Source organism: Eurytemora carolleeae, unplaced genomic scaffold, assembly GCF_000591075.1.
Source record: "Eurytemora carolleeae unplaced genomic scaffold, Eaff_2.0 scaffold453, whole genome shotgun sequence".
NCBI classification, from domain to species: domain Eukaryota; kingdom Metazoa; phylum Arthropoda; class Copepoda; order Calanoida; family Temoridae; genus Eurytemora; species Eurytemora carolleeae.
Genome location: NW_019396460.1, coordinates 230,205 through 242,009, shown reverse-complemented (window position 1 = coordinate 242,009; position 11,805 = coordinate 230,205). Strand labels below are relative to the sequence as shown.

Sequence of the window (11,805 nt, the reverse complement as noted above, 5' to 3'; positions counted from 1 at the left end):
ACATTTTGAATTTTTTAAATCTTAACATTTATGCATTGGAGCATTGTGAACTAAACTTTATATTGAGATTTGAGAATCATTTAGTATTATACTAGATAGATAAAATTCTCGTCATCAAACATTTATTAAAGTAAAGGAAGATAAATTATTGATTATAATATAATAAAACTTCTAATTCTATTCCATACGATTTTTTGCGCAATTATGGTTTCCGCGAAATTTTTTTTTTCGCGAAAATTGTTTTCTGAAAAAAAATGTTCGGTCAATTTCGCATCGTTTTTGCTAAATTCATTTTCGCGAAAAACGCAATTTCTAGAAAGTTGTTGCATTTTTTCACTTATATGTATGTAAAGCAAGAACTAAGAAAACAATAACTGTTTTCTTTTACCTGAACTGAAAGATTGTAACAATATTTAATGAAAATGCACGAGGAATCCATCAGCTATTTGTTTACATAAAAGTTTACTGCATTTTCTAATAGGAATCTAAGATCGAAATTTGTTTTTTATTCCTCCCAGAAACTGAAGTAATATCTTTCTTCTTGAACGTTTACATCAAAAAATACTGAAACATCTTTATATGATTTATAATGAAGAAGAAATCGTAATCGTCATTTTCAAGCTAAATTTTGACAGCAAAGTTTTATAAAAACTAAACGTATTTATTTTGATCCTACAGTACACACCTTGTGAGTTCCCTTGTACACAATATGTAAATGGAAGGCTACTTGAAGTATTTACAGTCCCTTTAATTTAAAAAAAAACTGTTTTCAGGAGGTGTTCCCATCATGCACCTGTGCCGGAGCAGATGATTCTGCCTGGTACTCCCAGCTAGGAACAGCCTCTAGTCTTGAGGAACTCAGGTATTCACAGCTGGGATCAGTCTCTAGTCTTGAGGAACTCAGGTATTCACAACTGGGATCAGTCTCTAGTCTTGAGGAACTCAGGTATTCACAGCTGGGCTCAGTTTCTAGTCTTGAGGAACTCAGGTATTCACAGCTGGGGTCAGTCTCTAGTCTTGAGGAACTCAGGTATTCACAGCTGGGCTCAGTCTCTAGTCTTGAGGAACTCAGGTATTCACAGCTGGGATCAGTCTCTAGTCTTGAGGAACTTAGGTATTCACAGCTGGGATCAGTCTCTAGTCTTGAGGAACTCAGGTATTCACAACTTAAATCAGCCTCTAGCATTGAGGAACTCAGGTATTTACAGCCTATAGCATTAAGGAACTCCGGTATTCACAGCTGAGATCAGCCTCTAACATTGAGGAACTCAGGTATTCACAGCAGAGATCAGCCTCTAGCCTTGATCCTTGAGCAACTCACGTATTCACAGTTGGCACAGCCTCTAGCATTGAAGAACTCAGGTATTCACAGCCTCTAGCATTAAGGAACTCCGGTATTCACAGCTGAGATCAGCCTCTAACCTTGAGGAACTCAGGTATTCACAGCAGAGATCAGCCTCTAGCCTTGAGCAATTCACGTATTTACAGCTGGCACAGCCTCTAGCATTAAGGAACACAGGTATTCACAGCTGGGATCAGCCTATAGCCTTGATCAACTAAGGTATACATACACACTCCTAATTTAATTTTATTGGACGAAAGAAAGGTGTGATCAGACTAAATAATGGTAAATTGTGATGTCATTTGTGGTCGGACGAAAAAAATATGTGGTGTGTCTTCCCTCTTTCATGAAGCACAACAATTGTGCAGTGTAAACAGACCCATTTTATAAATTATTATTAATTTAATAACTTTTACTATTAAACCTATTTGCTTTGTTAAAACCTCAAAGGCAATTTAGTATTGCTTGAATCTCGTCTTCCTAGTCTACAGTTTTCTGAGTATCACTGTATTCCTTCCGATTGATGGGCCCCATTGTATAAATATTTATATGGCTATGAATATATTTAGATCAAGTTTCGAGGAGAGGTTGAGTGTGTCGGGGGACGCTATCCGATTCATTCAGATTCAGGTGGCAGGTCCAGCCCCAGGTATAGAACAATTCATAGTTGTATCATTGAAATTTCTTAATTGTTTGATGGGATTACCACCTTTTTCTGGTCGGACGGAAATGAATCTGATTTTCTAATATTTTAAACATTTTTTTGGGAAGATTTCAAGAATAGGAAAGATTATTGAGGAAAAGTTTTAAGAGAAAAATTAATAATTGAAGCCTGAAGACAAATCTTTGGCGTTTGGTTGGTTTGGATTTGTGAGCATTTCTTAGTTTCCTTCGTTTTCAACACTGTAAAAAGGTTTTCAACACTGTAGAAAGGTTTTCAACACTGTGAAAAGGTTTTCAACACTGAAAAGGTTTTCAACACTGTAAAAAGGTTTTCAACACTGTAAAAAGGTTTTCAACACTGTAAAAAGGTTTTCAACACTGTAGAAAGGTTTTCAACACTGTAAAAAGGTTTTCAACACAGCAGAAAGGTTTTCAACACTGTAAAAAGGTTAACAACACTGTAAAAAGGCTTTCAACACTGTAGAAAGGTTTTCAACACTTTAAAAAGGTTTTCAACACTGTTAAAAGGTTTTCAACACTGTAGAAAGGTTTTCAACACTGTAATAAGGTTTTCAACACTGTAAAAAGGTTTTCAACACTGTAAAAAGGTTTTCAACACTGTAGAAAGGTTTTCAACACTGTAAAAAGGTTCCACAAAAATTTGCAAATTTCAGAACTGTTAATATTCATAACATTTGCTTTTTAAAAAACTATATCAAAGGAATTGAGTCTTTGCCACACACTGAAATATTCTAATGTCTATATCTTTGAAGCCTGGTGGTGTAAACATTTGATATTTCAAACTTAGATTAGTATATCTAACAGAATGATTAGTATGAAATACCTAAGGTCTACCACATTGAGTTGCAAAGATAAGGGATTAGAAAATTAGATATTGTGGCAATAACTCAGTTCCTTTTATATACTGAGCGTCCCATATCATATTAGATAATCTCCAAACTTTAACGTACATACAGTGAAACCCTTAATAACGAATACATCGAAAGAATTCATCAAATGTCGTATTCTTCACTTTCTGATAATGGAATGTTGCAGATATTTAGTTTTTCAATTAAATAATTATATGGAACTCTTTAAAAATGTTCCCGCATATTCATGGCTATTTATTTATCTTCGCAAATACTGAAATTTACGTAAAATAATACAAAACTCATTGAAAAAATTGTCAAGACGACATTTAATAAATTCTTCCGATGTATTCGTTATTAAGGGTTTCACTGTATAATACTCGAATTACCTAGTATTTATGCAAGACATGTTTTGAGCCTTATTAAATTTTAAAAAATGATTCATTTGCTTAAATTTTCTGACTAGTCCCGTAAACTGTAATTTAGACACATTGACGATCTGATATGATGTTGGACACAATAAATACTTCTAGTAAGTTCAGTTTATGTTTTAGAATCTGTAGTTAACAGATGCCCTGCCCCTGAGTGGGTTATCATAAGGTCTCAAAACAAAGAGAAGTTTATTATTGTTTATAAGAAAAGGTAACATATAATTATTATTATGTTCACACAGATTTTTCTTTTGGATTTATTTTTTGAAAAAATTCAACGAAACAAAAATTGTTGTTCAAAAATGTAAATAATTCAAAGGAAAAGCAAAAAATATTGGAAATATTTTGTTTCTTCAGCTAAGCTACAGTGAAACCCTTAATAACGAATACATCGAAAGAATTCATCAAATGTTTAAAACTGTTCCCGCATATTCATGGCTAATTATTTATTTTCGTAAATAGTGAAATTTACGTAATATAGTATAAAACTCATTGAAAAATTGTCAAGACGACAATTGATAAATTTTTCCGATGTAGATCTTTATTCAGGGTTTCACTGTATACAAACCACAAAAATTTATTCCTATAAATGTATCTTGTAAATGTGATCTTTCCTGACCAATAAGTTTCCCTGCTACACCCCCCCCCCTCTAATCGTTTGTTACCCTAATCTGTTTTGAAAATAAATGAACGTTTAGGAAAATTATTAAGCGAGGAAAGAAAAAATGCTTATCCCTTCCCCTAACCCCAACCACATAAGATAATGCTTAAATACTAAAGAATTGAATGTTTTGTTTATAAAGTGTTTAAAACCTAAAAATTAATCAATATTTCTTGCTAGGAGTGGACATGTCTGTAACAACTCTTACATAGTTGTTGCCATACTGGAGTACAATGCACTCAAAGACGAATTAAGCTCCGAAGCTTATGCTATCATGACAAATGTTACGAGTTCTACGACAGGTTGGTAATTTTTTTTTAATATTTCAATAAATTTTGGCACGCTTTCGAACTTATGTGCCCCCCCTCCCCCCACACACTCGGTTAAACCTTCAGGAGGAGTACTCGCCTCAGGAGGAGTACTCGCCTCAGGAGGAGTACTCGCCTTTAATTGAAGAATTTTTTCTAGGTGTGAACACAAAGAGGGGTTGTGAGAAGAACGCCAGTAAATCCTGCAAGTGTCAGGTTTGAAGATTAAATAAATAATTAAATAATTATTGGATTCTCCATTCTTTGAGTTGCATGTTCGTTATTACAACTTGAAAAGGGTTGAATTCTGACAATTTTCCTCACTGTCTCTGATCCCCCAGTCAGTTTTACAGCTGAACCAAATATCAAATTTTCAACAAGAAAAATAATTTATTTGCCATTCATAGGTTCATACAGTGAAACCCTTAATAACGAATATATCAGAAGAATTTATTAAATGTCGTCTTGACAATTTTTAAATGAGTTTTATACTATATTACATAAATTTCAGTGAAGAATACGACATTTGATGAATTCTTTCGATGTATTCGTTATTAAGGGTTTCACTGTAGGTTCAAAGGATCAAAAGTTCAAAGGTTCAAAGGTTCAAAGGTTCAAAGGTTCAAAAGTTCAAAGGTTCAAAGGTTACCTTTTTTGATCGGAAATCCCACGTTTATAAAGGAAAGTCACTTGAAAGTTTATTTTTTAGATAGTGTTTTTTTCAGGGAACTGACTCCGCAGTTTCCGGACAAAGTTTCACCTGGGGTTGTAGTTCCTCAGTGTATAATTATTTGCTCTGCAAATTCTCACGTTCCGAGCAGGTAGAAATCATGTTATCAAAAAATAGGATAATTCAACATAATTCTAACCCTATCACGATTGAGGGGGGGGGGGGTGTTACCCTTCCTTAATTGCTTCAGTGAAATGAGTCTTTGCCACAAACTCTGATTTTCTAATCCTTAAAACTGTTAACTACAGTTAAACCCTAAATAAGCCATACATCGAAAGAATTCATCAAATGTCGTATTCTTCACTTTCTGATAATGGAATGTTGCAGATATTTAGTTTTTTGATTAAATCATTATATGGAACTCTTTTTAAATGTTCCTGCATAGTTATGGCTATTTTTTTCTCGCAAATACTGGGATTTACGTAAAATAGTAAAAAAAAACATTAAAAAATTGTCAAGACGACATTTGATCAATTTTTTTGATGTATGGTTCATTTAGGATGTAACTGTATGAATTCTATTAAATATAATCTAAGCTTGACATATCAAAAGTATACATCAAAAGATCGTAAAGAGAAGGAGATGAGAACAATTGAGTTTGTGGCCAGAACTCAGTGAAAACAATTGAAACAAATTATGGTTTTAAGTTGTCACTTTCTTTCCATCTCCTATACATTATTGACGAAATATTCGACACTTCTTTTACGGTAGATACTGGCTAGGTAACGTACAGGTCTCCAATGAAACATGACAGTTGGTGAATATTTTAAGATGTCTTCTTCCATAATTTGTTAAGTTATAGTAAAAGGGGAAAAAGGGGGAAGGGCTCTTGGGTTGGAGTTGCTGTCATAGTAAAATTAGTTTTTAAGCTAAATATATTTGAGTTAACAAATTTTAAACAAAATGAACTGAAAAAAGTCTTTAAGTTTAATAACCAATAGAGTATATGGGAGAAGACATTCAAAACTATACGCCAACTCTCGTGTTTCGTGGGACACACTGTATTATGGAGAAAAATATTAGGATTCATTTGATACCACTACACATGATTTATAAGTAAGAGCCTGAATTCATTTGTGAAATTTCACTAGGAGAAATGGTCACTTGGTCAGCAGAAGAAAGATTTTTACAATTATTTAATAACCCGGACACGCGTTGCTGTTTCTATGAATTTAAATGTCGTCTTTTGAATTAGATTAAAGAAATCCTGAGAAATTTTACACTGTAAAAACGTATCAATGGTGTCAAATGAATTCTAAATTTGTTCTTTATGAGTCTGCACTCTCGGTTCAAATATGTTACCAAACCAGTCTCTCTCTTAGGAATTGTTTAAGTTGAATAAAAATAATCTAATGTTTTAGGCCCGCCTCTTCAATCTGGGCAATAACCAGACAGAGTTGGAGGATAAGCTGGGTTTTCTTGTTAATAAAGTTGCCGACGAGGTGGCAGCCAAGCACAAGGTTTTTATTTTTAACTTTTTTTGGCCGATTTTTAACTTGTAGCACAGAAGAGAAAAATAAAAACTAATGGGGCTGTTGGTGTCATTATAATCCTCCATCTTAAGAGTTACATGTAAGATTTACAATGGTAACCTACCCCTTTTCTGCTTAAAATGACAGAATTATTCTTGTTTTTGTATCTGAAAAGAAATCATAGCCAATCGTGGGTTCTCTTCAATAACAACTTAATAACTTCAGCAGAGAAAGTTTTAATAAAGTTTTAAAAATTTTGAATTATAGAAATAGGCTATATATAGCTCTGTTCAGTGTTTATAGGCTTGTAGGCTTTGTAAAAACTAGATATATAACAATGTAAAATAATAATAAAAGACTATAGTGTTAATGTTTGATTAACGCTTTGTTATTTTAAGGAGTTCCATTCCATAAAATCATTAAAGGGACTTTTCAGTTTGGAACATTAAATCATTAAAGGGACTGTTCAGTTTGGAACATAAAATCATTAAAGGGACTGTTCAGTTTGGAACTTAAAATCATTAAAGGGACTGTTCAGTTTGGAACATAAAATCATTAAAGGGACTGTTCAATTTGGAACATAAAATCATTAAAGGGACGGTTCAGTTTGGAGCTTAAAATCATTAAAGGGACTGTTCAGTTTGGAACATAAAATCATTAAAGGGACTGTTCAGTTTGGAAAGACGCCATTTTAATATGATGACATGTCCAAGTCACAACAGTATCATTTTGAGCCTTGTCTGATAAAGTATGAAGGTTCTCTTGTTTTACTTACATTAACATGAAATACTACTGATACTATTACAGATCCTGGCCCCGGACTCCTTCAACAATATGAACTTGTTCAAGGATGTGGGGTGTTGCGGAATCGGATCTGGACCAGACCGCCCCTATAGCGGTGTAACGGCCGTGGTCGATTTTTCGGCTCATGAGCATAAGGACGTAAACAACATGATCGGCGGTACCACCGCCATCGTTACTCTTTCTAAGCCGGATATTAGAGGTAATAAAAAATCTGTGCAAAAACTTTATTAGGAAAAGCATACATGCTCGTAGCTCAATTTCTCAAGGCCAGCTCATTTTTACCCCGCCCTGTACGGTGTACCCTTCCCTATGCATTAAAAAAATGTTTGCAAAAAATCCTTTAAATTACCGAATACTATTCCTGAAAAGTAAACAAATTTCACGGCAATGAAAGTGTCAGGGCAAAAGAATTAGAGGGAGGGGAGGGGGCTGGGCTTAATAAAATGAATGATATCTGAGCATTGTTTACAGATTGAACAAATTCTAATTCCGTCTTTTTTCTCCAGGTGAAGGGGAGGACAGCAGAGTGAGCAAGCAGCTCCATATCCTGCCTTTATACCGTCCGAGTGATCCCATTCCCAGCACACAGAACGGAGGATTGAAGAAATTGGAGGTAAAGAATCTCATATATTAACTTTGTTTTTAACAAAGCTTTAGGTATTCCTTTACATGATTTACTACATTTAACAATAACTTATTTAATGACATACAAAAGTTATAAACAGAGCATAATTTCCTTTTAAATTTACAGCTTATAGAGACCTCACGGGCGTAAATAAGGATTCTATAGTGGGGGGGGTAAATTTTTTAATGTGGCGTGCGAAGCGCGCCGAATTTTTTTTTTACCGCCCTAGAAAAATATCATGATTGGTTTTAATTGGGTTTGATTTGCATTTTTCACTCATTTCTGGCATTTACAAACTCCATCAAATAAAGGCTTCATTTCCTACCTTTCAGCTTTCACCTTGTTTTATATCCTTCATTATAGTCATTCATTTTACATTAAACAAAGACGATATCGAATTCGTCACTGAATTCCCATGTTTTTTGGGACACCCTGTATTTGGCTTTTCCCTCAAAATTTAAGAGAAATAAACAAAGAGTTCACTGTCCTTGATTATCAGTCAAAGGTTTAAGGTTTACCCTGAATTGAGAATGTCCATTTAAAAACTACGCAATTGTATTTCCTTTAAAGAAAAGAACTGGAAATAAAAAAGGGTTAATATTCTGTGTACGACATATCTGTAAATGTTTAGAAGCGGGTTTATTTCGTTTTAGAAAATCTAACAGAAAATTGGCTTCAAGCTTGTTATTAATACACTGTACATAATTGTACTGACTTCATGCAGTAAATCGTGTACTGCATGTATGCAATTTCCTTACAGAGAGAAATAAATCACAAATGGACTGCCTTTTTTAATCAAAAGTACTTATGAGGAAAAAACAGAAAATTGCGACCCAATTTTTTTTTTTAACAACTCTGATAGGGACTGTAAGCATATTTTGAAGTGAACGCGCGTTCATGCAAAGATGGAAATGCCCGATTTACAATGGTTCCCTTCAAACCAAAATCTGATCATAAATGTCGTTTTCTGACTCGAAAAGTATTTTTCTGATGAAATCTCCGTTGCTTCATATGAGCAAGTAATTCACAAGTCACATTCGCGGAGACACCTCAAATAAAAAAAGGTTTAAAGGGAGCTTGACCGGCTATGTAAGGTAGAATTGAACTGAGTATGCAGTGTTGTGGAAAACTTCTTTCGGATTCATTTGAGACATATTAAACTTTTTAAAGATCTGTAAATCCTGTGCTTGAGCGCAAATTCGACGTTCAAAACTCCTACTTTGGGGATGGATACGTTTTCAGAATCGTTTTTTTTTTAATTACTAAATAACGACGACGAAAGATAAAGTAAAAATCACACAGTAATCTTATTAGATGGTTGGGAACATATTTCTCAAAAGAAATTTGTCCATAAATCAATGCTAGAATCAATTATTTCGTTTTTATTATTATATTGAATTTCTTATCTTCTTTGAATTTATTCGCAGATTTCTTCAAATTCTTCAAATGTCGTCTTTTCAATAATAGTTCTAGAAAATCTGCAGAAAACCACACGGAAAATGAGAAACCAATTTCAGGACTAAAACTAAATTTAAAATAAATATCTTATATTTATTTTAATTATAACAGTTAATTTTTATTTTTTCAACCTGTTCCGATACATGACGTCTGTACTTTATTGAAGAACTTTTTACATTTTATGTCGTCGTTATTTAATAATTTAAAAAAAACTAATTCTGAAAACGTATCCACCCCCAAAGTAGGAGTTTTGAACGTCAAATTTGGATTTACAGATCTTTAAAAAGTTTAGTATGTCTCAAATGAATCCGAAAGAAGTTTTCCACAATATTGCATACTCAGTTCAACTACCTTACATAGCCGGTCACTCCCTTTAAAGAAACTGAACTAGGATATCTATTTCATGATTGATCAGATCATCGGACAAATCTTTTAAGGTTGTAAATCGGGAATTGCCATCTTTGCATGAAGGGTCACTTGAAATCAGGCAAACTGTTTAATAATTCACATATCACAATCATTTATTTTAAGAGGAAATAAAAAAATGAACCCTGTTGCTTTTGTTTTAACATTTTTTAAAGTACAAATGAAAAATTGATCCAGAACTTTTTGCCAACATTTGAAAGAAGATTCCCACATCTATTGCAAGGATTGCCTATTTTCTAGATTAATTTTTTCACATTTGGCGTCTTGATCTCTTTTCGTTGATTGATAAGTTTATTGTTGTAGGGAGAAGGGCAAGGTGTGGCATTTTCTCTGCCTCACGGAAGTTTACTCCTTGAAGTAGCTAAACATGAAGTCCATGCCACCACCGCCTTGGATAAACCAAACAGAATTCTTCCAACTAGAGTTGGAATGGTTTTCTATAGACATAGTAAGCTCATATTTCCTCATCATGCCAAGGAGGTCTATCCTATTAAACAACTCGAAAGGATGAACCAGAGGTATGAAGACTGGAAGAGAGGGGCTTTTGTCCCAATCCCTAGCGAATTAAAATCGATGAAGGCCCTCGGGTTCAAACTCCCCGACAATGTGAAGCTGAAAAAGTCGAAGAATGAAAAAACCGATGATTCTAACAGATTCAATCCTAATGACTTCCCTGATTTCACACCAGGAAGAGAAACACAAGGTAATTTTACAACAGTTACCCTTACTACAGAAAAAGTGTTTAGCATATTTATCCTTATTAGAAATAACCTTCTGCAGGGTGTCCCAATAAACATGGGAATTTAGAGAAGACTCGAAAGTCGTCTTTGATTTCTGATATTTAATGCATGGTAAATAAATTTAAAAACGAGGTTGTACGTCTGGCTAGCTTTTCATTAATTGGTCTACCTTCCTTGTATCTTAAACACTGACGAAGATATTATATATCAAAAGAATTTTGTTTCATTAAATAAATTGAAATTTGTCCAAATTTTGCAATATTACTAATTTTGAAAACAAAGAAATGGTAGACCACATTTTGAAAATCTCAAGACCAGGCGTTTTGCAATATTAGATATTAAGCTGGAATACTGCAATAGTTGTGCTTATATGAAAATACCGCATCGAAGACGATATAAAAGTCGTCACTGAATTATATTTTAATACATGAAACACAGCTCAAAAATGTTTAAACCTGTATTAAAAAATTACATTGAAATATTTTTCGTTTTGTCCTGAAGAAGTCCTGTTACAGATGCTTAAAAAAAGGTTATGGACTTTTTAAACCGGTGGGGGGGGGGGTAGATGCCTATTATTGGATAAAAGAATAGTTTGATAGATTATTGTAAGGATATGTTTATACTGTAAAGTTATCTAATATTTATTATTTTTAAGTTTCTCTACAAGTGGAAAAAAGTTCCAGCATCTGCAGTGTCTCTGCTTAGGAGCATAGTTTAATCCGTTAAGAATTCTCTGTAATTATATTTTCATCGTTTAAGAATAATTTGAAAATTGTTAATTTTTAGAGAGAAAACAAGAAAAGCTCAATAATTTTTTTTCAGGCAACTGTTTAAAGTGCCCAGTTTTAAATTAACAAAGCCCCCTTTTAATAAAGGCTCACAGTTAAATTACGTTAAGCAATCTCTTTAAAAATGCGTGCATATTAAGTTTATACGTTCTGTGTTACTAAAGAAAGACATATCACTTCATATAATATTTTATAAAATTAAGTTGTTCACGGTTTTTTGCTTCAAAGTTCAATGCACAAGAGAAGGGCCTTAAACAATTATTTTTGTAATTAACCTTTTTATATATTGATAGTATTCCTTCTGAGAACTTCAAGAATGTTCGACGAATATTATGCCCCCCCATGTTGCGCTTCTGGTTTTATCACTGACGGTTTAGCTAGTTTTGTGATCCTTGTGATTAATAACTTATATAACTTAATAACATCCTAGTGTTACTTTTTCTTGTAAAATACTTTTAAACCTTTCGACTTGTATACTTAACTGTACA

At 33.5% G+C, this 11,805-nt stretch overlaps 1 protein-coding gene across 1 annotated transcript in view; it reads left to right on the top strand.

The window, feature by feature from the left end:
• The window catches only part of LOC111703686 (methylcytosine dioxygenase tet3), a gene marked incomplete in the record, with an annotated part of 18,636 nt that extends 7,310 nt beyond the window's left edge, over positions 1 to 11,326 (top strand). Inside the window, 11 exon segments of the mRNA XM_023475719.1 lie at positions 774 to 862; positions 1,912 to 1,991; positions 3,429 to 3,516; positions 4,147 to 4,268; positions 4,435 to 4,490; positions 5,000 to 5,095; positions 6,366 to 6,464; positions 7,284 to 7,479; positions 7,787 to 7,893; positions 10,093 to 10,492; positions 11,185 to 11,326. Coding sequence (XP_023331487.1) covers positions 774 to 862; positions 1,912 to 1,991; positions 3,429 to 3,516; positions 4,147 to 4,268; positions 4,435 to 4,490; positions 5,000 to 5,095; positions 6,366 to 6,464; positions 7,284 to 7,479; positions 7,787 to 7,893; positions 10,093 to 10,492; positions 11,185 to 11,234 — 1,383 coding nt within the window.
• Positions 11,327 to 11,805: the final 479 nt, after the last annotated feature.